The sequence below is a fragment of the Meleagris gallopavo genome, chromosome 8, assembly GCF_905368555.1.
Source record: "Meleagris gallopavo chromosome 8, MGAL_WU_HG_1.1, whole genome shotgun sequence".
NCBI lineage: Eukaryota > Metazoa > Chordata > Aves > Galliformes > Phasianidae > Meleagris > Meleagris gallopavo.
Window position 1 is genome coordinate 32,681,593 of NC_139411.1, and position 27,635 is coordinate 32,709,227.

The following is a 27,635-nucleotide window of genomic DNA, read 5'->3' on the forward strand; positions in this document are numbered from 1 at the left end:
AGCCATCTTCCTGGGGCTTTGGATGGAACGCTGGTGGCAGGCGGAGGGGTGGCTCCTGAGCAGCTCCTCCTCTGTGTCACAACATGGCAAATCAGCTGCTGCACGGATGGGACAAGGCAGGAAGATGGATATTTTCTCACACCCATGGACTGTGTGAAATTCACATTGCGGACCAGACTGAGTCCCATAGGGGCTGTCTGGGAGCTTGTGGGGCCACGATTTGTTGGTCAGAGCACAGAGGGCGTTGTATGGATGTGCTTTGGGGAGCAATCTGATTACCTTTGTTTGCAACCTAGTGCTGAGAACCTGCTTTAGCACGGGGTTGGACTTGGTGGTCCCCAGAGGTCCCTTCATACTGCTGTGATTCTGTGAACCCCAGACAATGAAATAGAAGAATTTTAGGAGGAAGTTTTTACCCAGAGGGTGGTGAGGCACTGGAACAGGTTGCCCGAGGAGGCTGTGGATGCCCCATCCCTGCAGGCATTCAAGGCCAGGCTGGATGTGGCTCTGGGCAGCCTGGGCTGCTGGTTGGCGACCTGCACATAGCAGGAGATTGAAACCAGATGAGCATTGTGCTCCTTTTCAACCCAGGCCATTCTGTGAAATAGCATGAAGCCCTGGAAGCAGTTGGACAGATGGGTAAGAAGTGCCACAGTGTGCTGTGAAGCATCAATCCTGTGGCTCCTGCTGGTGCTGTAGTGAGGTTTTGGCCTTGTCTCAGGCATTGCTTTCTGAGAAGCAAGACCAAGAATAATAGTGTGACGGCACTGTGCTTTGAGAGCAGCAATTAACCCTACAAGGAAAGGCAGACAGGTGAAGGGCTGGGTTGCAGAGCTGAGGGCTCATGGTGTTGCTGGGATTCAGATGCACATTTCAGACAAACTTGTCATAGAGTCAGAGCTGATCTGCCACGGATCTGCTGCGAAGAAGCTCAGCTGTACTATTCAACTCTTTCAAAGCTAGAAAGGTTATATTTAGATTTTAATCCTCTTGCAAACCTATGTAAGATGTGACTCATTGCACTAATTGCACTGAAATCGTGGGACTTTACACTTAGTCTTAGATAGGAGTTGCTTAAACTTCCTCCTTTGTGTTTCAAACCTCCGTTCATGACTTAATGGACACGAATATTTAAAAATTATTAGAGGATCCTTAGTTGACATAGATATGTTGGTTGTGTTTTTTTTTGCTTCCTTGGCTTTTTTATAACGGGAGGATCTACAGGAATTCTATTTGAAGTTTTTGAGGCTATTTAGACACTTGCTTGTATATCAGGTAAGCAAATTGCAAGGTGATATCCTCAGTGCGTTAACGTTGGGTCAGCAGGCGTAAGTTTAATGTTAGGGTACTCCTGTGTGGAGCCAGGAGTTGGACTTGGTTGTCCTCCTGGGTCCCTCCCAGGTTGGGACGTTCTGTGGTTTTGGAGTTTTGGGAGAAAGCATTAATGCTTATCACAGCTGTAAGCAATGTCTCAGCTGCAAAGTGTCTTAGCCGCTGCGTCATCATGTGGCAGACTGTTTTATGAACTGTAAATGCTTGCTAACTTCATCCTGATGAATGATACCTCATATATTAATTATTACCATGTCTTGAATATATCGTAATTTTCCAAAATTAAGGCCGCAGGGAGAGTTTACGTTCTTGGTTTTATACACATCTAAAGCAATCATCTTTATATAATTCAACACATATCTTCCTAATCCTTTCTATCCAGTCCTGGTGAGGAGCAAAACTAAAAAACCAAGCAATTAAAAAATAAATAAATAAAATTGTGAATGGACATGGACTATGAGATGGTCTGTCAGGCTTCATTATTCTAAATGAAAATTCATTTTATTTGGCTAATTGTTACCTTGCCTCGCTCGATTGCCTACATGTAAGTGGCTACTTTAATTTGTAGTCTTTAATCTTATTCTTTTCAGTCTGCTTTAAAAGTCTGTATTGCACCTATTCTGGGCACATCAGGAGCTGTTACGGTCAGATGTGATTTTGTGAGCAGTTGTATTAAATTATATCTCCATTCTTTTGCTATTTCTGAAGAGCTCTGTAGCAATATCTGTATTTAGATACATACAACAGAAATGATGATGAGTGCTTTGGGCAGAACAGAGAGGTTTTTAGGGTGAAATTGTTTGTAAGTTGGCACTGAGGAGCAGCAGAGGGAGTGCTCCCACTGCACTGGGGCCATGGCAGAGCCTTGCTGTGCTGGGTGCGTGCAGCTGCGCTCCTGCTGGACGTCCATCGCAGCTTCTGGCACTTTAAGAAGGAGCTTAGTCACACGAAGAGAGGGCTGGGAGGGAAATTCAAGGTGTTCTGAGTAGCTCAGGTTGCTAATTTTGGTTCATAGTGCAGTCTTTAATTGTGCTTTTTTTGCTTCTGGGTGTTATTACTGCAAGAGAGAGGATCCAGCTCCATTAGCTCATGCAGAGCTTAGTAAGCACCTCTATGCTGCTGCACTGCCTGCATGAGGAGCTCTGTGTCTGTACATGCATGCTGTTACTGTATTTGTGTATCTAAAGACATTTCTTTATATTTCCAGTGTTGTATTTCCTCCCCCCTTTGCTGGGATCAGCGTGAGCTGCTGCTGACAGCCAGATGTTGCTTTCAGTTTTGAGGCAGCCTGTTTATCAAATGCACACAAAGCCAAATGCAGGCAAAACTGATCTGAAGTCCTTCTCTTCTGGGATTTTAGGATATCTTCATTGTCTGAGCCAGATTGAATCACAAGGATTCAAAAAAAAACAAAACAAAACAACAAAAACAACAACAAAATACCTGATGAATTTATTTTCTTTTTCCAAATGCCTGGTTTTTAAGGCAGATCAAAACATACCAAACTTATTGAAATTGTCTTTTAGTGCTTCAGGTGTAACCACAGGTTAAGCAGCATTATTTGAAGATTCCCAAATAAGAAAGGCATCTTGGAGCCACAGCTTTGCAGTTCACCTTCACCCAGATCCCTGCTTCCCTTGCCTTCAAATCCTTGGTGGTAGGTTTCAAAGCAAGTTCTGTATTCCTCACTTGGAATACCCTGGCATTTAGCAAGCACTTCATCTGTTCTATGCTGATCTCTCACATATGGTTCTCAGAGTTTCTTAAATTGGCATCAGTGCTGGAAAGGTGCACTTCTTTGTCAGGTTATTTAGGAAAAATACACAGTGAAATGAATAATTGTCCTTACCGTGCTGTAAGCGCTCAAACTCCCTTCTCAGCCTTATGACATAATGCAGCAATAAAATCCAACCAGGATTGGAGTCACGCAGTAGCTGTGTAAGTGAACTTGTAGCTGGGTGCTGCCCAAGCTGGGGGCTCTGCCCTCCAAAGCACTGGGCTGGCCTGAGGCTTTGTGGAACAGAACAGAACTGTGGGCTGAATGTACTAAGCTCCTGGTGCCTAGGCTGCAGAATCTATTTAGCACCAAGCTGAAGACTTGCTGTATGATACTAAAGCCTGGAGAGAAATATAGTCTCTACACCATCCTCTTTGTTGGATGGGAAGTTTTGCTGTTTTGATTCACTTTGGGAAGATGCAGGTGCTGTGGAGGAACTCATGCATTTAGCTGGACTGAGTGCTGGGCAGGGCTGTGTCCTTGCAGGGTTCTGAGCCAGACTGATGTTGGGATGGCATCTTCATGTTAAGCATGGCAGGGTTTGTGTTTGCTGTGCAGTTTTACAGTGATTTTTTCTTTTTATCATGCTACTTAGTGGGACGTGGAATCATTTTTCTGTAACTGTGCAGACTGTGAGAATTGTGATTGTTGCAGGAGTTGCTGGCGGATTTCTGCCTTTTTGAAGCTGTAGCTCATCAGGAATAGCTCATAATCCTGTAATACAAAAACGTGATTCCACAGTGTTAGAGCTGAAGCACCTGAGCTGAATACCCATGAAATAAGGAGTGGATGTAGAGGCACACCAGCAGACAAAAGTGCAGTTCCCAAAGTAGCCCCTGTTGCTTTTTGCAGGCAGGAGATGGCTTTGTGCCTCGACAGCCTTGGGCTGCCTGGAAGCCCTGTGATAATGGCAGTGAGCACCTCGCTCCCCTGTTTCTTCCTTTCTGATTTTAGCAGCAAGAGGCTTTTGTTGTATACAGTTTGTCTAAGGTGCCTTTCCACTTACCTATCCTTTTGAGAGATGAGTTGTTTTGTTTTTGTTGGTTTTTAACAGTGTATCACAACACTGCACCTCCTTGAGAAAAGGAAGCGTTGCTGGGTCTGTCGAAGTTGAGTTTTGGCATCAGAAAATGCTATAGCTGAGGTCCTACAGTAACCGTATGCCACTGAGCTTATGGAAAAGATAAATACGCTGTAAAATGTTCCGTATTGTTATGTATTGTTGCAACTTGCTGAACTCCTCATTCACTGCAGTGCAAGCACAGAGCTCAGTCTCCTGCATCTGCCCCTACATTTGCTGTCAGCTTTGATCCCTTCAGCAAGCAGCAATGCAAAGCACTTGATCATAGATGCAGACAAAGGGGAGATCCCAGAATTTCCGTTGTCATGTAGATGTGTTTATTTCTGAGAAATTTGGGGGCCTTGAATGTGTAACCAGGTTGCACTAACAAGGGAACAGATGCAAGGTGTCTGACACAGTGAATGCATCCATAAAGTACCAGCAGTGCTGTGAGGGGTGTAAGGTGTCCAATCTGCTGATATGGCATCATAGAATCATTAAGGTTGGAAAAGCCAGAAGCTGTCTATGTTCTGGGGCTTGAGGCTGTGGAATTTACCCATTTTTTGCTGAAAGGAGGGATTCTATCACAGTTGTTGTAATGACTGTGAAATTCCTGTGTGTGTTTTCGGTCTGTTGTTAAGCAGTGCTTTATGATATTTTTTGGAAATTGTACTATTAAACATATTACACTGATTACATCAGGAGCTTTGTTGTACAGTATTACTGTTGCTGTAATTTTGGCCATGGATGGAGAACCACTGCCTGACCGCGTTCTGCTGTCTGTGCAATATTGCAATACAGCACACAGAGCTCAGGGGTTTTGCCAGAGACACCACAAAAATCAGGCAAGGCTGCCCCTTCTGGCTGAGGTGCAGCCTTTGTAATTCCCCTGTTCTTTAGGGACTGGGTAGCTGGGCTTGTTTAGCTTGGAGAAGAAAAGGCTGCAGGGAGACCTCATTGTGGTCTTACAGTACTTGAAGGGAGTGAATAAACAGGAGGGGGAATGGTTGTTTGTGAGGGTGGGTGGTGATAGGACAAGGGGGAATGGTTTTAAAGTGAGACAGGGGAGGTTTAGGTTGGATATGAGGAGGAAGTTTTTCACCCAGAGGGTGGTGAGGCACTGGAACAGGTTGCCCAAGGAGGCTGTGGATGCCCATCCCTGCAGGCATTCAAGGCCAGGCTGGATGTGGCTCTGGGCAGCCTGGGCTGCTGGTTGGAGACCTGCACACAGCAGGGGGTTGGAACTGGATGAGCATTGTGGTCCTTTTCAACCCAGGCCTTCTATGATGCTGTGGTACTCAGGGAATTATTTTCCGGTCTCACAAAGCATGGAGTGTTGTGTAGTTGGAAGGCTCTGCTGAGATGTTTTATACCTGTAGTCTGATAGCTGTGAGACATGTTCTGCTAAAGAATGCATCTGTGACACTCTGTATGTGGATGGAAACATAAGAAAATGCAGAAATGAGACTTAGAACCCCAGCATCAAACCTGCAATCAAGACAGGAACCACCAAACGTTTGCTCTACTTCTGATGGGCATTCATGCTCATGATTCCAGAGCCTGGTATCTAATAGACTGGAAATGATTCCCAGGTTCATTGCTCCAATGTACTCGTGTGCTGTGGGTCGCTGGTGAAGAACAGCCCTTCTGGCCCCATTTCCACAGTTGCCTGTGAGCGATGTCTGAATGCTGTCTTCCTCTTCATGGACTTTTGTAATGAATTCTTAATGCAGCAACTTGTAGTTTTTCCTTCCTCTTCACATCAAAAATGAAAGTCAGGAGATGAGGCAACGGGAGGGTATAAAGCGAGATTTAACTCTTTCCTCTTCCAAAGCAAGTGTTGTTTTTTTTTCTTTTAATTTTAGTTCTGAAACAAATTAAAAACTAAAAGCAATTTGACCTCAAAATTCATCATATGCTTTTGTTTTCTTTCAGATCCAGGATGGAACAACCCTGTCCATGCCTGCTGCTCTGTGTTAGCTTTCTGTTTGTGCGAGCTTTACCACCAAATGGAACTGAATTACCAAAACCCACCAGCACTACAAGTAAGGACAGCATTTAATTTGTGAGGATGGGAATAGGGGTGGAAGGGCCTTCAGGTGAGGTCCCTGCAGTGGCATCATGAATATTTTTGCAGGACTTTGACACCACTAATGTTCTAATCTTGCCTGATGACATCAATGTGATGTGTTTTATTGGTGTCCTACAGTTTACTTTCTGTTTCCAATATGAGGGAAGTGCACAATATGATGCTGACGTATGAGGTCAGCATGATGGGACTTGGACGCTGATATAATGAAATGAAGAATTGATTGTTTAAAAAACAAGGTGGTATAGCTAAACATTGTGAGCAACTAGAAGTTTTGTGTGTATTCCGTGTTTTCAGTCATATGAGCTATCTAAGGAAAGACTTGAGATGGATAAGAGCACAGCATCCTGCATAAGATGAGCTCAGGTGAAAATAGAAGAGGCTTTTGTGAAGGCCCAAGGGCAGTCTTCTCACCAATCCACCACATCTTTTCCACCTCACTAATTCTTCTCCTTCAAATTTCTTCCCTTTCCTTCAAGCCCTCCTGTAGCTGTCCTAACCCATCGCAGTCACATAGAGGGGCTGGCTCAAGACAGATAGATATATTTTAAAGGCCATTGATGCTAGTGTTATGTTCTGTAGTTGGATGTCAAATTTCAGTTGCTTGTTGCCCTTTTGCTTCCCAAACCTAGCTTGGTTCCTTCCACCTGCCTGTGCTGCTGCTGGCTGTTGGTTGTCTGACAGCAGTTATCTGTTGAGGATTTGGCCTGTACTCACATCAGAGGTGGATTTGGGTATAAATAGCTTCTCTATGGACTGGGCTGAAAGAAAATCAAGCTGATTTTTTTTCCATATAAATAGCCTGTGAAATCGTGATGACTTCTGTTGTTGATGCCCAGTCTTTATAGGAAGGCATTTCTGTGTTGTTTTCTTTCTGTTGTTGTTTTCATTCTGCTTGTGAGCTTTATGGCCATGTGGCCAGGAAGCCAAGCAGGAGTCCGGTGCCAGGCATGGCTGGTGGTGGGATGGCCCACATTGGCAAGCAGTTCAGGAGTTTGTGCTCAGCATACCAGCACCAGTTTTTTGGGCACCAGCAAACCTTAGGGTTGGTTAGAGGAGCAAGGGGTTCAAGCAGCAATGGTGAAAACTTCTGTGTTTCTGGTCTAGTATTAAATGTGGAGGTTGGTGGCCCTGCATGTGGCAGGGAGGTTGGAACTTCCTGATCCTTGAGGTCCCTTCCAACCCTGGCCATTCTGTGATTCTATTGTTTGCTTACAGCTTTGAGATGATGTAGAATGCTTGTATCAATTCAAATGTGGCTGAGTGTGAAATTGCTAGTAAATAGCTCTGCTGTGATGCTGTCAAGTGGTTGTCCTTGCCTTGCTTCTTCTCTGGCACTTGGAGCAATGTAAGAGCAAGGTGTTAGTATTTGTCTGAGTATGTAAAAGTGTGGGAACTGGGAAAAAGGAGCAGCTTGTGAGCTCTGCTGCTTCTGAGAATATTTTCATAAACTGAGTAAAAAGGGAATTTGCTCATAGATGCTGTTCAAGGGCAGGTTGGATGGGGCCCTGGGCAGCCTGGGCTGGTATTAGGTATGGAGGCTGGTGGCCCTGCATGCAGCAGGGGGTTGGAGCTTCATGATCCTTGAGGTCCCTTCAACCCTGGCCATTCTGTGACTCTTTAGTTCATGTTTTGGTGCAATACTGCATTCACTGTGAATATGGTAATGTGGGTAAAAGAAATCTTCTCTTCCATGTTTTAATTAAACCTCAATTTCCGTGATACGAGTTAGAAATGATTAGCACAACTAAACTTCTATTTAGAACTATCAGAGCCTTCCTTACTGAGCTGTGAGAAGCAGTTTTGTGTGTTTAAACAAATATGTGCACATGGAAAATATAATCTTGTGTAGAGGGTTGCAAGACAGTAGAATTATCTAACACTTTTAATAGCCATTGAATTAATACAATATTTTTAATTAAAATAATTCTGATTAGAGTATTAAAAAGACTCTTGAATGGATGTGGAGGTAACTGAGAAGAGCTTTCATTTTGCATGCGGATTTGCTGAATGATCCAAAGAGATGTGGTGCATTTGATTATGAGAAAAACAGTTGTAATTTATTGCATGTCCTCATTTTAGTGGGGTGAATTGTTAAAACATTTGCTGAATTGCAATCTTTTCATTTTAAACATGGGTGCACAATTGGTGTTACTCAGCTTTTCCTCATACAGAAGTACTGTGAAATTGCTACCGTGAATTTTCCTTTTTGTAAAATCAGAATGTTGTCTTTTATTGCACCTTCATTTACTGTAGAAATTGTCAATATAAATCAGTATTTATTTTGGTTTATATTTATCTTTCAAGTAGGCAGGACCTCGCACTATCAAATCCATGTAACAAATTGCTTACGGATGATACTGTCCATAGCAAATGGCGACTGGTTAGTTAAGAATTAATTAGTTATCCAGTATTAATCGTGGCTGCATTTTTTTCTTTTAATCTCCCCTTGCTGTGTTCTACCAGTCGTGTCATTTCAGTGGGAAAGCAGTGGCAGAATTGCACTATCAAGCTTCTAAGTCCTTTCCAAACATTCAGTGTCAGCAGAGTTTACCGCATGAGCACTTCATGGGTTCCATGCCCCTCTTTGTGCTTCCTTTCTGCTATCAGTGTACTAACATGTTTGGGTAATGAACTTATCAGATGAGCAGGAGCTTGGGAGATAATAAATGTGCAACTTCTGTTGCCCTGTTTTCTGCTGATATTTTGAGATTGAGATCTTTCACAGAATCACAGAATGGCCAGGGTTGGAAGGGACCTCAAGGATCATCAAGCCCCAACCCCCTGCCACACGCAGAGCCACCAACCTCCATATTTCATAGCAGCCCAGGCTGCCCAGGGCCCCATCCAACCTGGCCTTGAACACCTCCAGGGATGGATGGGGCATCCACAGCCTCTCTGGGCAGCTGTTCCAGCACCTCACCACTCTCATAGGAAGGAGCTTCCTCCTGACATCCAACCTCAATCTTCCCTCCCTCAACTTAAAACCATTTCCCTGTGTCCTGCTACCTTTCACCTCTTAGGAGAGGTGCTTGAGTCCCTTGATCATTATTATAGCCTTCTCTTGAACACAGAACATCCGATATGCTCTCTTGTACTGAAAGTAATGGGATCAGTGTATAGGAATCTGCTGGGAGGCCAACAAGTTAGGCACTGGGAATAGTTTTTACAGAAACAACAAAATTCTTCCATTTTCTCATGCAATCCAGAGATAGCAGAACTACCTGTGGTAAGTGCTGAGTTCTGCCCTAAGTATGCCACTCAGGTGTGTCTTTAGCTCGAAATCAGCCCAAAGAGCAGCGTGAGGACAGCAATGCAAACAGCATACCCAGTGCCTGCAGCTCAGCAACGTGGTGAGAGATGCTCAGCACTCCTACCTGGTAGATCCTCCAGTCTGAAATTGCCCCTAAAGTACTGCTTGAGGTTTGCACACCTTCTAGGCAAGCTGGGTGCACAATCTGGTGCAGGCTGGGCTGAAACCTGCAGCAGAGCTGTGTCCAGGAGCTCCTGATGGAAGTGTCCCTGGTGGGAGCAGTGCCTGTGTAGCAATGCTGCTGTACCTGCAGGTGACAAAACAGCTCTGTTAAAATTGGACTAGAAGTTTCATCCCTCCCTGTGTGTTTGTTCTGTGGTATTCAGGCTGTGTGCTCTGTACACATGGGATGGGTAAGATCTGTGTTGTGGATCTCTGACACAGCCTGAAAAATGACAAGAGAAGGCACTTGAAATGTGACACAAGTTGGTGAGAGTGGTTAACTTTGAGTTGTGGAAAGATGAGGATTATATCTGTTTTTTCCTGTCTGCAGATTGAGAGCTGTGGATAATTGGAGCCCGCTCTCGGATGAATGATGTCCTGCTTGCTTTTTGTCAAATCCTCACGTTATTTCAGATACATGACTTGCTAATCCAAAATAAGTCACGTAGCTGAGCCTTTGTGGAATGGAAGCAAAAAATAAGAGTTCTAATTCCACTTACATTCGTGGGCCACTTCACAGCCCCGGAGCTACGTGTGAAGGAACTGATCCAGGGATGAGGAAGGGAGAAATCTGGGGGGAGCAGGGAAGGAGGAGGGCGGGATGCTTTGTGCTGCTGTTAGTTCCCTTCTGTTGTGGTTGGTTTTGTTTTTGGTGCTGGCATGCTAAAACTGGGAACATCCTCAGCCTGAAGGAAGCGGTGACACATTGCCAGCAAAGGGCTGTGACGGCAGTATGGGGGGCATGTGGGGCAGAGCTGTGGGCGGTGGGGGGACCATGAGGGTGTCACTGTCTTTCTGGTGGCCCAGCTCAGCCCTTGCTGGGATGCCAACCACCAGCTGGAAAGCGCTGTTTGCTGTGAGCAGGAAGCCATGTGGTTTGGGGCTGCTGTCTCCTTGTGGTGGGACATTTCCCTGGCGGTGGCTGTGGGACAGAGCAGCTTCAGAAACCACCGGCCTTTCCTCTGTGTTCTGACTGATGCTTCAGTTGTCAACTTCTGAAGCAGAACTGATGAAAGAAATATTTCAGGTCTGTGGGTCGGTTTCCCTTTAAAATCTGGCTGAATGTGTAGGGGGTTTCACAGAATCACAGAATGGCCAGGGTTGGAAGGGACCTCAAGGATCATCAAGCTCCAACCCCCTGCCACACGCAGGGCCACCAACCTCCACATTTCATAGCAGCCCAGGCTGCCCAGGGCCCCATCCAACCTGGCCTTGAACACCTCCAGGGATGGACGGGGCATCCACAGCCTCTCTGGGCAGCTGTTCCAGCACCTCACCATTCTCATAGTGAAGAACTTCCCCTTGACATCCAACCTCAATCTTCCCTCCCTCAACTTAAAACCATTTCCCCTTGTCCTGCTGTTATCTACCCTTTCAAAGAGTTGATTCACCTCCTGCTTATAGGCTCCCTTTAGGTACTGAAAGGCTGCAATGAGGTCACCCAGCAGCCTTCTTTTCTCCAGGGTTTTGTGGGTCAAAGGGCTTTTTGTCTGTGAATCGATATCAGAGCTTCCTCTTACGACTTTTGGATTATGCTTATAAGATAGGCTAGGCAAATATGGAAGAAAACACAAGTAATGAATGTGACTTCTTGGAAAAATGCCGTGCTTTATGTGCACCCTGTGCAGCATGAAGCCCCTGCTGTGGCCCTGCAAGGCCAAAGAACCTCAGTAAATATGCCCATGTTCCAGGAGGAGGAATGTGGTGGTATCAGAGCTCAGCTTCCCATGGGTGCTCCTGCAGCAGCTGGCAGGGCTGCCCTGGCCTCTGCTGCCTGGTGGTACGTCACCAAAGCTGCCTCAGAAATAGGTTGTGAGATGTGTCAGCTCCTCGGAAAGGAGACAGGGGATTTTGCATTGTGTGAGGGACTGAGGGAAAATGTAATTTCCCGTGACTCAGACTTTTTGCTGGATTTCTTTTCATCTTGGGTGTCTCACAACCAAACTGGTTATAAGAACTGATGATATCCCCAAGCCCTGGCTGTAGAGGATCTGAGATTGTCAGTCAGAAGCAGCAGAGGAGGCTCATTTTGCCTGCAAAGGACCTGTCTGTACTTTCTGTTTCTGTCTTTGTCAAGAGTGCTGTTTCTGTGCAAGGCTCAGCATTGCTGCACTCAGCAGCTGGGACAGTGCCCTGTGTGCTGTGCTTCATCCAGGCACTCCCTGTCACAGTGGTTCTGAAAGGCTCTCGAGTGCTGTTTCCTGATGACACTTCTGTCACCACTGCCTGTTTGGTCTCTAGATACCAGTGAAACATCAGGTTTTGTGGCCTTTCTTTTCTTCATCCTGTTACTCTGACTGAGGTGAAGGCTTTCCTTGTGTGCCCCATGGGTTTAAAGCAAGTGACTCCATGCCTTCGTGTGCTGTTAGTGTAACCTCACATCTCTCTGGGTTTTATGTTCCCCATCTTTTTGGTGTTTCTTTTTAACACTCTGACTTGCCTCCTGCTCTCTCACCCATGTCTTAAATCAAACTGCTTCCTTTTGGTGTTCATTCAGGATGTGGAAAGGCAGCACCCTTGGGTGCAGTGCTGCTGTCCTTAGGAGGACCCACTCTGTGGGTATACATGGCTACTGCAGTCTTGTGTTGTGGTGGCTGTTTGTGTCAAGGCTTGTGGCTGGGACTGTTCAAAAAGCATTTGCTGCAAGCAAGCAAAATGAAAGAGTTTTGGTAAGCCTGAATACGATGAAACTGAAATGTGAAGTGCCACTGTTAACAGCAGCGTGAGACTTGCAGTTCGTATTAGATATAACAGATTTCTTCTGTAGTCTTCATTCTGGGCATGTGTAAAAATTACTGGCTGTTGCCACATCTGTCATGGTGTGTCAGACTGGATGAGCTCTGTGTGGCTTTAAGTAGACACTGTGTCTGTGGAGTAGGTAATGCCTGGCTGATTTCTGCCTGGTTGAGCAGCAGCTGCTGTGCACAGGATGCTTGCACAAGGAAACCTCCTGAATAGGCTTCAAGTGTTACTTAGCATCATGCACTCCTTGAGCTTGTGACGCACTGGAACAGGTTGCCTGAGGAGGTTGTGGATGCCCCATCCCTGCAGGCATCCAAGGCCAGGCTGGATGTGGCTCTGGGCAGCCTGGGCTGCTGGTTGGCGACCCTGCACATAGCAGGGGGTTGAAACTAAATGATCATTGTTGTCCTTTGCAACTCAGGCCATTCTGTGATTCTATGGTTTTGCTAGCCAGAAATCTCCACATTACAGAAGCAGTTTGTGCTCTATGCACGTGCACCTTGGAAAGAAAAAAAAATTCCCCCAACGTTCTCTTTCAGTTTGGCTTCTATTAAATAATTTGTGATGCTTTTAGTAAGTGCAGGATGTGATTGTGTAGAACCAAAGACTGCTGATATCCTGTGCTGCTTCTGCCTGTGCTGCACAAGGCAGCCTGCATCTGCAGCGCTTCACATCAGCCGTGTTTCAATTTGCAGACTCTACAGAGGAGAACAACTTACACAAGGACCTGCTGACCTCCATGCTGATCCTGCTCCTGGTGTTCATCATCTTCATCCTGTTGGCCGGCTATTTTTTCAGGTATGCCTGTGTGGAGCTGTGCACGCATTGCTCAGCCTCACATTGGGCTGATCTAATGAGGAAGTGAAAGCACGGCGTGCGTCGAGTGCGCAGCCTTCATTGCAGCAGGGAGCGAGCAGTGCTGCTCGTGGCTGCTGGTAGCAGGATGATGAACAGGAGCAGCTTCTCCAGGCTTACTTGGTTGGTAAAGGCTGGGCTGGAAAAACACCAGGAACCTTTAAATGTAGTTTCTCAGTTTAACGTGATGTGTGTGTGTTTAAGGTTCCGAAGACATAGGAAGGCTGTGGTGAGCTCTGGTGACAAGAAGATGCCTAATGGAATCTTAGAGGAGCAAGGTAAGGGGGGGGTTGTTTTCCTTTTGTATGGGAGTTGTGTTTGTGTGCACATGTTCCTTTGTTAATCAAGAATTCAGTTTTTCAGTCAGTAGTTCTGTTTGCTGCTTATTGTGTAATGTAAATTCCAGAGTTTTTAGTAAAGAGGAAACAGTAAAAACAGCGACAACATAAAACAACAGAAGTCATCTATCTTATCCATCTATCTGTTAACTTCCAGTTGTTGGATTTAAACGCCTTTCACTTTGTTGTGATGCACAGATATTTCTTTGTAAACATTCATTGAGCTATTTAGAAGTGTTCTGTTAAGATGCTGACTGAGATCTGAGTTTTTGGCACTGTGATCTTTGGATGTGGAGAAAGGATTGCAGAATTTCTTCTTAAAAGAGGAAAAATCGTTCATTCACTCTGTGAAAGTACCAGCTGGTCCCTGCACATAAGCAGAGAGAAGCAAGAGGATGGGATAGAGAAGTGGTGCAAGGCAGTTGTGCCAAAATAAAGTACTCCTAGGAACTGATAAACACGTTCCCCTCGCCTCTTTGAATGTGCTGCTTTTACTTCCTTGAGCACAGAGCCCTCAGGACTGGTTGCTCAGTGGGGCTCAGGAACTTCACGTGTGTAGGAGCTGTTCATTTCTTGCTTAGAAATTCTTTTTACCAAAACAAAGGGGAAAAAAATAATGTGAGAGAATTATTTTGGTGCTTTCAGTCAACTCCATGATGCTACATTTGAATAGAAGAGTTGGTTAAAAGTAACAGACAGTCATTGAGAAAGTCAGGCTGCTAAATATACAGAGCCCAGACTTCCTGCTCTGTGCTGGCTGCTGTGCATGAGCCCATGGCAACCTGCTGGGAGCTTCCTGTGCCCCATCCATGCAGGGTCCTGACTCACTGGTATGGCTGTGTTGGAGCCCGGCTGCTAGAAATCATGCCAGCATATCACAGAATCAATGGCCTGGGTTGAAAAGGACCATAATGATCATCTACTTTCAACTCCCTTGCTGTGTGCAGTGAGCATTTGGGAGATCATTCAGTTTTGTGCTTGCTTTTGGTCACAAGTGAAACTTGTCTTAGTGAAGGGTCTTGATTCCTCTGCACCTCCCAGCCCTACTGAGAGACAAGTGTTTGAGCTCCTGGAGGCCATGCTGGTTCTTGTGGCTGTAAGATGAGGGTGACAGCAGAGATCCCCATCCTGGCCCTGTGCTGCCTTTGCTGGCCTGGCCTACCCTGAGCATCTCGCCCGGCTTGCCGAGGCCAAGCAGGAACCTGCTCCACGCTGGGGTTCTGGCAGGTAATAAATACCAAAAATGGTCCCTCTAGTCCCTGCAAAGCAGCTCTCGGCTTCTGCAGTGCTCCTCAGCAGGAGGAAGGGAATCTTCTCCTTTTGTAAACAAAGCTCGGTTGCCTCTTTATCAGATGTAGGTGCAGAAACCATTGTTTTTATCAATAGTGGTTCCGCTTGAGCCTAGTACATTCCTGAAGAATTCATTTGGCTTGTGGTTTTGTTTTTTATTTCATTTAAAATCAGCTTTGTAACTAATTGGAGTTTCATTTGAGAAGTGCGTTTCGGCATCTTTCAAGCATACAAATTTGCCATTTTAAATAATTTATCACTATGTTCTAAACGTGGTTTTAACATTGATTTTCCTTGAACTGACAGAACAGCAAAGGGTGATGCTGCTCAGCAGGTCTCCTTCGGGCCCCAAGAAGTATTTCGCTATTCCTGTAGAAAATCTTGAAGAGGAAATAAGGATACGATCAGCAGATGAGGGGAAACTGTTCCGGGAAGAGTTTAATGTAAGTCCTCAGATTTGGAGTGAAGAGCAGCATATGAAAAACAGGGGGCAAATCGAAACTAATTTGTTAAAACATTGTGTGTGTGATGCTGATGTCTCAGAGCCTTAGCGCATGTTATGTGAGTGTCCTGGTACAGTTTGCCATCCTTTAACACTCCTTCATTTAAGCTGGGCCAGTTTTGAGGCAGAACTGCTGTTTGTGTTAGGTTGCTTGAGGCATTTGGACAGTTCCAGCCCAGTGCTCACATCCCTTAGTGCTCATTCACCTCTGCAATGCCTGCCCCTGCTGTCATGTGTAGTCTCTCTTTTTCTGGGAGTAATCTGGAGGGTTAACAGCTGTGTGACACTGCGATGCCAAATGTGTGATGTATGGACTCTTTGCCACTCACTAGCACTTAAAGACCTTTAGTGTTTGCCTGAAAGCTGGAGGGAAGTGAAATATCTTTAGCATTGATTTTTCTTGTTTGTGGTGGAAGGAGCATTTTTTACAAGTGAGTGCTTCACCTCTATGGGAAGTACTTAAGGTAAGAGGAGAGAGAGGACTTAATATCACCCTAATGAGGTTTGGGGGTTTTCTGGTGATCTGACCGTCTGCACTTTATCATCCCATCACTTCCCTTTTTGTAGGGCTTGGTGCCCTAGCATTTCCATTGAGTGTCTCAACTGTGAGGGTTTTTCTTTGAAGCACTCGGTCAGAAAGGGGATTTTGTTTCTTGCCCTCAACCCAACTTCAGCTGCATGTGGTCGTGGTGATGAGTCTTATCCAGAGCCTGAGGTGAGCTGTTGGCAGAGCTGGTGCCTGTGAACAGACATAGAACTGCACTCCCACAACTTCAGGGACCTTTTCCAAACTTTCGTTATTCCTCTTCACTTCCCATAGCAGCAGAAGCAAGTTGCACAGAACAGTAGCTTAAATGTCAAATACAGAGTTCTCAAAGCCAATGCATGCGTTGATTAGACAGTCTGTTATGTTACCTTCTTAATTGGTAGTGTATTTATAGCTGTGATTTATTTGACGATATATTGAAAGATATAATTTCTTTTCCTTGTGAGAGGAAGAGGACTGTGGAGATATTTATCTAAGTCAACAAAATGAATGCAAAAACTCATTTGACAAGATGCACGCTTGTGAATTTTGACTCTCCTGATTAATATGTTCCTCAGTCAGGATTGAAGCAAGCAACCTGTTTTCATTTTAAAACCTGCTCTCCTTGGATTGCTTTCTGCACCGTGCTGTGAGCGGGTGAGCTTCAAGTCTGAAGGCTGTGCTCCTGCATCCGTAAATGAGCAGGCATCCATAGAGCAGGCCTGGAGGTGGCTGAGGGTGGTGGTGTGTAACATCTGCTTGGTGGGGTTTGCACTTGGTTCCCCCTTGTATTGCCTGTGTGCCCCTCAGAGCCCAGTGGAGACAGAAGGTCCCAAATTCGGCCCTGTCCTGACAGCAGCACCCAGCGGTGCCGAGGCCTGCTGTGGAGGTTTGGGGAGCATGAGTACCTGGTCTCCTTTGCAGATTTGAAGTAGATTTGGGCTGAAATTGGTGTTTTGGCCCTCCTGTGAGCTGGCATTGGCTGCATAGAAAAGCTGGGCGCAGGGGGTTTCTGAGGAAAGGAAAATGAAGTGGGCACCTTTCTGCAAAGACACGCAACAATTGACAGAATCATAGAATGGCCTGTGTTGAAAAGGACCACAGTGATCATCTTTTCCAATCCCTTGCTATGTACAGATCACCAACCAGCAGCCCAGGCTGCCCAGAGCCACATCCAGCCTGGCCTTGAATGCCTGCAGGGATGGGCATCCACAGCCTCCTTGGGCAACCTGTTCCAGTGCCTCACCACCCTCTGGGTGAAAAACTTCCTCCTCATATCCAACCTAAACCTCCCCTGTCTCAGTTTAAAACCATTTCCCTTGTCCTATCATCATCCACCCTTCTGAATAGGATGGATGGTTTTCTTAGAATTGTGGTCCTGATTGTGGTGTCAGTGCTTTCTGTTTTACACTTAAAGCCTAAATTATCCTAAATTGCACATGCTGCACTTGTACACTAACCAAAGTAGCAACTTATTCATTTTTTGGTGAAAGTGGAGTACTGGGGATACGTTCCTCTTCTTCACAGCAAAACAGAGCAACAAACAGTGCCCAAACCCAAATATATTCCTTCCAGCCGGGGCCCCTTGGGTGAGCCTTGTCTCTGCTTATTGTCCATAGGGCAAAATGAGTGTGTTGTTTGTTGAAGCATGTGATGGCCTGGTCATTGCCTCAGTCTTCAGATTGATGAAAGGAAGATTTTTTTGAACAGAATTCGCTTGCAAAAATTTAATTTTGCTGTCGTACGTCCCTGTGGTTTGCATGGTGGAAAGCTGAGAAAACGCATTGATGTTGGGATAGGTCGTAGCCCTCCATTGCTTCGTGGGAGGGGAAGCAGATAAGGCTGTGCTGTGGCAGCTGACCCAGTGCCACCCTGACTCACCAGCTCCTCGTGGGGCGCGGGGGATGGAGGGCCCACCATGCATCTGTGGTGAATCACATCCTCTGCTCCGGGCTGTGAGCAGTGAGGTGGGGTTCTCCTTCGGTGCATGGGGAAGGGGCAGGGAGAGTGTTGGTTTTTGTAATTGTAAATGTATTTTAATAAGTTTAATTACTTATTGAAGTGATTGAAGCTGGTTTCAATCAAATAAGGAATTAAGCAGCTTACCGAAAGTAGCTTTCATTTTTCAATTCCTAGCTCTTATTTTAATCTTATCTCTATTTTCTCTTACTTACCTTCACAAGTTTAATGATGCTGGAAAAAAAAACCCACGAATGCAAGTTGCTGTTCTTTCTGTGGTGGTGGTGAAGTCCTTCCTTCCCCTCCCCCCTTTCCTCCTTTTTAACCTGGGAGCACCAAGTTGTTTCTAAGGAGAAGTACTGAACAGTGCTTTCTGACAGGCAGGCAAGAGCAGTTTCTTTAGGGTACCTCATAAAATACGGGTCATTTCCCGATTTCCTTTCCTCTTTGTGATTCGGAGCAGATGGAGCAGATTTGGGGGAAGTGGAGGAGGAAGGTGATGGGTGGGAGGAAGCAGTTCTGACTTGCAGACAGCAGTGGTTTTACCCAACACCTTAACACTGCTCTAGATGTTCAGTAGAAGAACCTTGAAGGAGTTCCATTCACATTTACACCTTTGGCTATGAGTGGGGTGTCTCAGTGCACAGGGAATACAAGCCCATGTCTCCAAATGAGCAGCGTTCCTTGCTTTTCCATGGGCCCCTCCCATAGCATCCCTCTCTCATGACCTCTCAGCAGGTGCAGCTCAGCAGCTCTGCCCATGGAGGTGCAGCAGTCACACCTTGAGCTCCTCCTTGCTTTCATCCTCCCCCTCTCCATTTATTTTCTTCATTTGATTGCTCTACAAGAGTTTTTTTTTTTAAGCTGGACTAAATTTATCTGCAGTCTGAGATCTTACTGATTACGAGCAGAATTCTGACTTGTGCTCTTACAGCGAGCTTCAACAGAAAGGAACCACTGCTTTTTTCTTTCCTTTCTGCCAGAGTTGGGTCCTCGCCTATAGATTTTGGAAAGATATTTGATATTTAACGTTCTCAGCACTGAGCTATTAACTATCAAACTCTGTTATTAACCAACTGCTCTTGCTAAAAGAAGCTGTCGGAGCAGAGCGGTGCATCGGCGGGGCTGGGTCGTGTGCTATGAATCATGGTGGCAGATGGCATCTTAAAGCAGCAGCTCAGATTGCAGCAGTCTCCTAAATAACTGCGATCGCTGGTGGAAAAAATCACTTATTTTTCAAAACTGCTGAACTCGTTTTCTGATGTGAAATCTTCCAGGGCACGGTTTCCTGTTTTAGAGTAATGAAAGTTATTTTTGAAAGAAGTCAAACATGTTTGATTCTGTTGGCTGAGAGGCATTATGTATAAATGCAGATTTGTCCTGTGCCACGTGCAATCAGCCCTTAGCTGATATAACACACTGACTCTTTGTATCTTTTTTTTTTTTTTTCAGTCTTTAACACCTGGATACGTGCAGGGAACATTTGAAATGGCAAATAAGGAAGAAAACAGGGAGAAAAACAGATATCCTAACATCCTCCCATGTAAGATGTTACCCTTCCTTCTAAGCCAGGCCCTTAGCTGTCTGTCTGGCATTGAGCATGCTGGTGGTGTTCGTGATTTCATTGGTTGCAGATGTTCTTCATGTCTCTGTGTAAAACCTGTTTGTTTTGCCATGGTGTGTCCCTAGCTGTTGATCATTTTACATGGTGCTGTTGTGTAATGCTAATCAGGTGTTGTTCTAGAGAGCCCTTAGCAGCTGGTGTTCTACCAAACGACAGTACATCAAACTGCTATTTCAGGTTAGCACTGGGTGAGACAGTGCAGTGGGCTTCAGCTGTTGTAGAGATGCAGTTCTGGTAACCCTCAAGTGTGAGAACAGTGCTGCTGTGGGGGAAGTTTCTCAAGGAGAGCTGGGACCGGTGCATGGCTGGGCAGCGCTGTGCTCCTCCTCCAGCTGCAGGTCTCACAGCCACAAACCTTAGGCAGCTGCTGTCCCTTGCAGCTTTTGCCATTCCAGGCTCTGGCTGCAGGAGGGGTAGGGCCACCAAAACCCATCCGTGTTGTCAGTGGGTTTGGCTGGAGCTGATCTGAACCAGCTGGTGTCCAGCCTGCGTTCTGGGAGGCAGCTGATGTTAGGCCCATCCTGATGTTTGCAAGGAGAAAACCTACTGCGGATGATTCAAATGCAAATGTTCTCATAATGCTTCTTCTTCCAGATGATCATTCCAGAGTGATTTTGACCCAAGTAGATGGAGTCTCACCTTCAGACTACATTAATGCATCATATATAGATGTAAGTTCAGTTTTTCTCTGCTAGCCAAGCTGCTAGCTTTGCCTCTAAATTAATATTAAATAGGTATTTTTATGCTTGCACACACTGGCATTTCATTTTTTAACTATGATATTTATTTCCTCAGGGTTATAAAGAAAAGAATAAATTTATAGCTGCACAAGGTAATCAATTTATTCTCATGTCTCAATTTTGTGGCTAAAAGTACTTAATTTTAGAAGTGTTCTAAGGGTTATTTTCAGGTGCAGATGGTGGCTAAATGTGAAGTGAGCTTTAAAGGTTAGAATGTAAATGAAAGGAAGGTGAGCATGAGGGAAACCACTGCCTTTTAACCCACAAATACTGCTCTCAGTTTGGAGACTCACTTCCACCACTTGCACTTTGCTTCTCTTCTTTTATCTCATCTGGGGGAGCTGGAGGAGGAAAACTAATTGGGTAAAAAGAAATAAAAATCAAGGGTGGTGGTGGTGTTGTTTTAATTATTATTGTTTTGCTTGTTAAGGAATGTGTTGTAAGTGCTCTGCCACATCTCTTGACCAGGTCTGTGTTCTGTGTGCAGGACCCAAGCAAGAAACAGTCAATGACTTCTGGAGGATGGTGTGGGAGCAGAAGTCTGCAGTTATTGTCATGTTAACAAACTTGAAAGAAAGGAAAGAGGTAAAGGGCTTTCAGCACAACTGAGGGTGTGTGGAGGTGTGCTCCAAAAGCAGCTGTGGCTGCTCAGCATCTGCTTTCTTTTTTAGCCCTTCTTAGCACATTTGAGTGTTTGCTAATAAATGTAGCTTTAATTTCTAAAAATATGAATTTGTGCAAGTAGATTTCAGGGAAGAAGCCTGATAACTAATGTTGTCCTGCATAGCCCGTAGCCAAAGGCACATTCTGGCAGCCAGAATTGTTAAAACTCAGTGTTCCTGCTGACTCCTACATGAGGACACCCTCACATTTCTCACCAAGAACACCTAAAGTTAAAATTAAAGGGTCAGGACATCAAGTTCCCTTTCTATCACAAGGAAGTCTTTCTCCCATGCTGTTCAGATTTGGATAGCTTAAAAAAAAATTCTAAGCTATATTCACACCCTTCTGTGCATAAATTTAATCATCAATAGCACTGGCAAAGTGTTAAAGCTGTCTGCTGTCAAATGATCAGCTCCACATACTCTTATGCATACTTACTTGTTTTCAAGTAACTTCCTTGTTCTATGTGTGACCAGCAATGAAGTCAGGCTCAGTGTTATAAAATGCACTGTGTGTTTGTGCAGGATAAATGTTATCAGTACTGGCCCGACCAGGGGTGCTGGACTTATGGGAACATCCGTGTGTCAGTGGAAGATTGCATTGTGCTCGTGGACTACACCATTCGCAAGTTCTGCGTCCAGTCGGTAAGACACAATCCTCGTGCTCCATCTACGCTTCAATTTTTCAAGCAAGTGGTTGCAAAGTCTGATACCTGCTTGAAAGAAGGGAGGAAAATCAGTTCAGTGTGTTTGCAAATTATTAAGAAGGGTGCAGTGCCAGGCCTGGCGGGATGGTGGGCACTGGGGGACAGCACACCTTGTGTCTGCAGCCGATTGATGAACTGCAAAGTGTGTTCTTCTGCTCGGTGTTGTTCTTGCCCTGGGAGGTTGTGAATGCCCCATCCCTGCAGGCATTCAAGGCCAGGCTGGATGTGGCTCTGGGCAGCCAGGGCTGCTGGTTGGTGACCTGCACACAGCAGGGGATTGGAACTAAATGATCGTTGTGGTCCTTTTCAAGCCAGGCCATGCTATTATGCTGCGTAGTCAGGTGCCACAGAAAGTCACTCGTTTGGATTGTCAGGGAGGGAGAACAGGAGCAGAGTGCTGACTCCTTGGGTCACAGGAGGGAAGCAAACAGTGATGATGGCTCCATACACATACACAGTGTGTTGCCTTGTACGCGTACAAGCTCCTGTAGATCTCGCTTCTTAAAGGAAAGGCTGTGCTGCTCCTAATGCAGGGATAATCTGATGCAGATTGAAGTCATCAGGTTAGACCATAATGTTAATTTCAGCCAGTGCATCTGGTGAGAGGTGGTAAGCTGTGCACAGCCGTCTAGAAGTACTTGAATTTCACTTCTCATGTGTGGTACAGAGTGCTAATACTCAATGCAGGCCTTGTGAAGTACTACAGAATACCCACTGTTGTCCTCTACTGCATTGATCCAAAGAGTTTGTCCCCATCTTTCTCCTTTTCCTAATAAAACAGTTTGCAAAAGCTGGCATTTGGCACCTCATAACAATGCAGATCCTGCATGCTTAGATCACATTTTTTGAGTTTCCTGTGAAGTTGCTAAAAGGAGAGTCGTGAAGGTTTTATGGCAGAAAAAGGACTTAAGATTTGATCCATTGTTACCATGAATTGTGAATCTCATTCTTCAGAAACCCTATTTGGGATTACTCCTTTTCTCTGCCAAGATGCAATTTAAGGATGTGTGGTAACGGATGTTTATACTGAATGTATGCTGTGAAGTCAGGATCCAGGTGTTGCAGGAATGCAAGTCATAAATAATCCTGAGAGTTCATTTCTGAATCTCCAAGTGGAAAATGAAAGTCAAACTCAGAGCCCATGTATTCCCTGCAGCTCCAGGATGGCTGTAAGGCGCTGAGGCTCGTGACGCAGCTCCACTTCACCAGCTGGCCTGATTTCGGGGTGCCTTTCACACCTATTGGGATGCTGAAATTCCTGAAGAAAGTCAAAGCGTTGAATCCTGCCCTTGCTGGGCCAATCGTGGTTCACTGCAGGTAGGTCAGCGTTCTTCAGGCCATTGTGCTTGTCTGACCTGGAGTTAGGGGCAGATAATGGAGGCTAAAGATGTGTTTTCTGTTAGCAGGCTGTAAAGTTTGTGTGTGCTTATGGGTATATAATACTATGCTAAGCTTTCTTAGAGCTGGGGATAAGAACAATTCTAAAAGATCTGTCTTTGCTGCCACTTTAATATTCAAACAGAAGGTTTTGTTTTATCCGTGAGTGATCTTTGGTATAAATATGTCCTTTGTCAGAATACGGCCTCGTCATTGCAAATCTGTGACCTTCGCCATTAACTGCTCCTCTGAGAATTCATCCTCCACTTTTCCCACAACAAAATTAGTTTGCTATGTGAATTGTTAAATGCCGAGAAATCTTGAAATAAAGGCTTGCATTTAGGAGATTTAAATGCTGCAATGTAAGAAATGTACCACATACCAATGCAGAACATAATCCCACTCCTTCAGTTGCCAACACACGAACTTGTTGCATTAGGAGTTTCTGAAAAGTGTTTGAAATTGGATGTTAATGAAATCACAATAAAAAAGAGTTTTAAAAGTGTCTTTTTAGGAACAATTATTGTATCGAGGTTGAAGTAAAAAGAGAAGAATAGTGGCCTTGTCTTTCTGGGTTTTGTTTTCAAGGCGATGGTTGTGGATTGATATATTTCTTTCTTTTCTGTTGCTAATGTTGGTTATCCAGAGGACATTGGAGAGTCACTGTGTGCTGTTGAAAGCAACCTGTTTGTCCTGCCCAGCCCAGCTTTTGGTTCTTGGTTTTCTCTATAGACCTTTCTGGGCTAGAATTTGTCTTCTCCCTCATGTGTCATACATAGGAGTCTTGAGGAAAACTCTTGGAAGGAATGAGATTTTTAGCAGTGTCACACAGCCTTTCCTTTGGGAAACCCTCTTGCAGTGATGTTCTCTGGAGACCAGTGCTGGGTTTAAGCATTATTTTGCACAAGCAGGAAATCCTGTGCTTAACTTAACCAACAGAAGTTGAGCCAAAATAGAGATAAGTGTAAAATATCTCATTAAAATCTTCAGGGATTTCAGTCAGCCAGTCCAGCACAGCACAGTGATGCCATGACGTGTGGGCTGGGCGATAGTGCAGAGCTTCAGCGTGTGCTCGAGGTGACAAGTGAGGAAGGTGACACTTGATTTCCGTCACGGCCAGGATGTGACACTATTGAATTGTTGGGAAAAGGAAAGGGAAACTCATCGGTAGTGAGTAACTGTGCTTTTTTTTAAGGATACTATCCAGTCATCCTAAGCAACAACTGAGTGAGGGGGGCCCCAAAAGGGGGATCGTGTGGGGAAAAGCAAGGGACTTTAAGGCAAACGTGGGGGTCAGTAGAGCGAGCAGCCTTTGTGGGAACATGGTGGGCTTGTCGGCAGCACGGAGAGGTCACATGTGAGTGAAAGGAAGCAAGAGGGAAGGGAAGCTTGGCAGTAGGAAGTGGCCACAGGCAGAGGTTGTTGGCGGGGTGTTGTTTGTTTGCTTGTGCCCTGATATTATTTAAAACCTGATTTTTCCTTGCTGAGAGTTGAGCTCTATCTTTGGGCACTTGGGGATGGAGGGAGAAATGTGTGTCGTGATTTGGGACCTTGCAGCAGTGGCTGTATGAAGTAAGCTAGCAGAAGGTCAAAGGAGAGCTATTAATGCCTAGCACAGGATGCCATGCCCTTTTCCTCTGAAAGGAAGAACTGAATGTCGCTGGAGTGATGTAATTTGTGGGAATCTTGCTCCCTCTCGTGGCTTTTGGGGGATGTCTGAAAAAAAAACAAAATGGGAATAGCAGTGTTAGGAAGCGTAGAAGTCATAGCAATTTACTAAGTATCTAAGTAGTGTGGAATAGCAACCACGCAGATAAGTGCTAAAAAGAAAAATTGTAGCAGGACAAGCACAAGTTCCAATGGTCTTCGAGTAATATCGTTTTGGTCAGCTTCTGAGCTGTTAGAAGAGGTATTTTTAATGCTAAAATTTAGTTTTGTCGCTATTGTCACTACTAAAATAAAAAACGAAGCCCCGTGTTTCACAGTGAGAACTTTAGTTCATTGAGAGCAGCACAAGTTCTACCTCTGTCATTGGTGCAGCGATTCCTGCAGCCTCTGTTGTTCAACTGAGGGATTTTTTTGTCTTTTGTTTCCTTCTGAAGCGCCGGTGTGGGCCGAACGGGCACGTTTATCGTTATAGATGCCATGATAGACATGATGCACGCTGAGCAGAAAGTTGATGTTTTTGAGTTTGTTTCAAGAATACGTAATCAGCGCCCGCAGATGGTTCAGACTGACGTAAGTAGTCACTGGTTGCAATTACAGCTTTCCAAGTTTCAAGCCATCGTCGACACAAATAATGTACGTGTGCATGTGAGTGTGCCCTGTTCCACTGCACACGTGGATAATTGGAACAGGAGCAGAGTCTCCTTGGTCTAGAGGGTGGCAGGGGGTTGGGACTGGATGATCTTTAAGGTCCGTTCCTACCCAACCATGCTATGGAAGGTAGCACTGGGAAAGGAGATAGAGGCCTTGTGGCAGTAAAGGCCACGCCATGAAGCACGTTATCTTGTGGTATGTCCAGGCTTTCCCCTTGCACGATTGAATGGAATTGTAAAAAACGTGGATGATGTAACATTCAGTTTTAGCCTTAGGTGTGAGCTGGTGATGCCTGCAGACTGAATGAGACAGATGAAAGTGCCAGACATGAGATTGTTTTGCTCCGTTGCCTCACGGGATGCTTATATGCCTGTTGTTTGTTCCAGATGCAGTACTCCTTCATCTATCAAGCCTTACTTGAATACTACCTCTACGGTGACACAGAGCTAGATGTGTCATCCTTGGAGAAACATCTACAAACGTCACACAGTGCAGCACCAAACCTTGTCAAAATAGGGCTGGAAGAAGAATTTAAGGTAAGTAGGAAAGGCCTTTGCTCTGAGACTTTCAAGTGTAGAAATATTCACAACAAAAAGGTACTTCAGAAGCAGAACGAGTGCAACATTAAAAGAAAAGGGCTGTCCAAACTGAGATGCCAGTTATATTTTCAGCTTGCTGTGAATCGGTCCAATGGACTCAGTGATGGGGACACATTCAGACCTACATCATTTGATGGGTGTTTTCCTCTATGCATTTCATTTGCTTATAAAAAGAAAAATGGAATTATTCTTTTGGTCTTGAACTGGATGCCAGATCAGATAAAGCTGGAGGGTGAAGCTGGATTACATTGACCTAATTGAAGTGTCAACAGAAATGTTACCTCAGTTACTGCTGCTGGCAGAGTGAATTATGGAGAATTTTCACATTTTGTGCTGAACACTCACATCTTCTGGGGGGGGAAAAAGGAAAAAAGAAATGTTTTGTGGAGAAACCCCTAATGGAGAAAGAAATGATACTGGATTTTGTGATGGGTGTTTAAAACAGACTTTAATTATGCTGAGGAAATAAAACTTTTCTGTGCTATTTACTATGCTAAAATATTTACTCTAAATCTGAAACCTTAAATCACTTCAGTCGTTCAATCCAAGTGAATTCAGCGTTCACTACATTTCCCTTCTACTTTTTAAGGATTAGTTAATCAGAAATTGGGAAGTGAGAGAAGAAAATGAAGTGAAAGTTGTAGCAACAAGTTCAGAATTCAAAAGTATGACGCTCTGTGGGGAAACAAGCAAGCAAACACACAGGAATTCTGGAAAAACTCCAATACTCAGTGTTGTTTTTTTGCTGTGCACTGTGCTAGAAAGGCTTTGCAGAAAGCTTACGAGCAGCATTCAGTTGTGCTGTGTGTTCTGAAAGATGGTCCAGGGGCACAGAGCTCATCCACAGCGAGGAACAGAAGAGTGCTCTAACCATTGTGGGACTCTCTGACACACACTGTTAACCACGGTGTTACAGAGTAGCTGAAAAGTGATTTCTGATTCTTTTTAATGGTTTGTTGGTGGTACTTGGATTTTTACTGGAATTAGGAAGTGCTTCTGAAACTGAAACTGGCAAATATAGAAAACTGCCTGAAAAACTGCTTGCAGTTTGCAGATTAAATTAAGGTCAGTGTAAATTGAAGTTATATTAAATAGCTACTGAAACACAGCCCTGTCACTGGTGGTTACCTGGCAGATCCCCCCAGCAGAAGCAGCTGGCACAACCATGCATGTGTGTAAGCTCTACTACTACAGATTGGTGGGGCGAGGGCAGTGCTTGTCTTCTGTGTCCTGTGTGTGCTCTCATCACTGAGTAAATAGAGGGCATTGGTCACTGCAGCACAGTGGCACAGATACGTGGAGTCCAATCAAGTTATTTGGTGCACAGCAGCCTCTGAGCCCGTGCAGCCTTCTCATGCCTGACGGTGTGTTGCAGAGTTCTAATAATCTTAAAAAGGATCGTTGATAAAATAAATGAAAGATTGCTGGAGGAACAGGATGAATACGAGTGCCTGTGAGTTCATTGTGTGTTTTGGTGATGGGGAAGTGGAGGTTCTGAAAAGGGAAGTGGTGTAGAACTTGAGCGTGTGACTGAGCAGATGCTGGGTCATGGTGGGCGTGCGGAGCTGCTGGTTGGACGTGATGATCTTAATGGTCTTTTCTGTTATTCTCATGATTACATTTGTACAGACAAGGCAGCAAAGCAGTTTTCACAGAATCACA

The 27,635-nt window shown here is 45.0% G+C and overlaps 1 protein-coding gene across 7 annotated transcripts in view; it reads left to right on the plus strand.

Annotated features, from left to right (window-relative positions):
• The window catches only part of PTPRE (protein tyrosine phosphatase receptor type E), a 78,790-nt gene that overhangs the window by 41,564 nt on the left and 9,591 nt on the right, over positions 1-27,635 (plus strand). For 6 of the 7 annotated variants that reach the window (XM_085229419.1, XM_085229418.1, XM_085229414.1 and 3 more), the window contains 12 exons: positions 6,105-6,214; positions 13,171-13,273; positions 13,535-13,608; positions 15,265-15,401; positions 19,398-19,488; positions 20,164-20,240; positions 20,365-20,401; positions 20,797-20,894; positions 21,497-21,616; positions 22,835-22,995; positions 25,158-25,293; positions 25,761-25,910. In XM_085229419.1, the coding sequence (XP_085085545.1) occupies positions 6,112-6,214; positions 13,171-13,273; positions 13,535-13,608; positions 15,265-15,401; positions 19,398-19,488; positions 20,164-20,240; positions 20,365-20,401; positions 20,797-20,894; positions 21,497-21,616; positions 22,835-22,995; positions 25,158-25,293; positions 25,761-25,910 (1,287 nt within the window). In that variant the 5' untranslated portion in view covers positions 6,105-6,111. Of the gene's footprint in view, positions 1-6,104; positions 6,215-13,170; positions 13,274-13,344; positions 13,454-13,534; positions 13,609-15,264; positions 15,402-19,397; positions 19,489-20,163; positions 20,241-20,364; positions 20,402-20,796; positions 20,895-21,496; positions 21,617-22,834; positions 22,996-25,157; positions 25,294-25,760; positions 25,911-27,635 lie in introns of those variants that run through there. The other variant, XM_010714834.4, reaches the window with a different exon arrangement.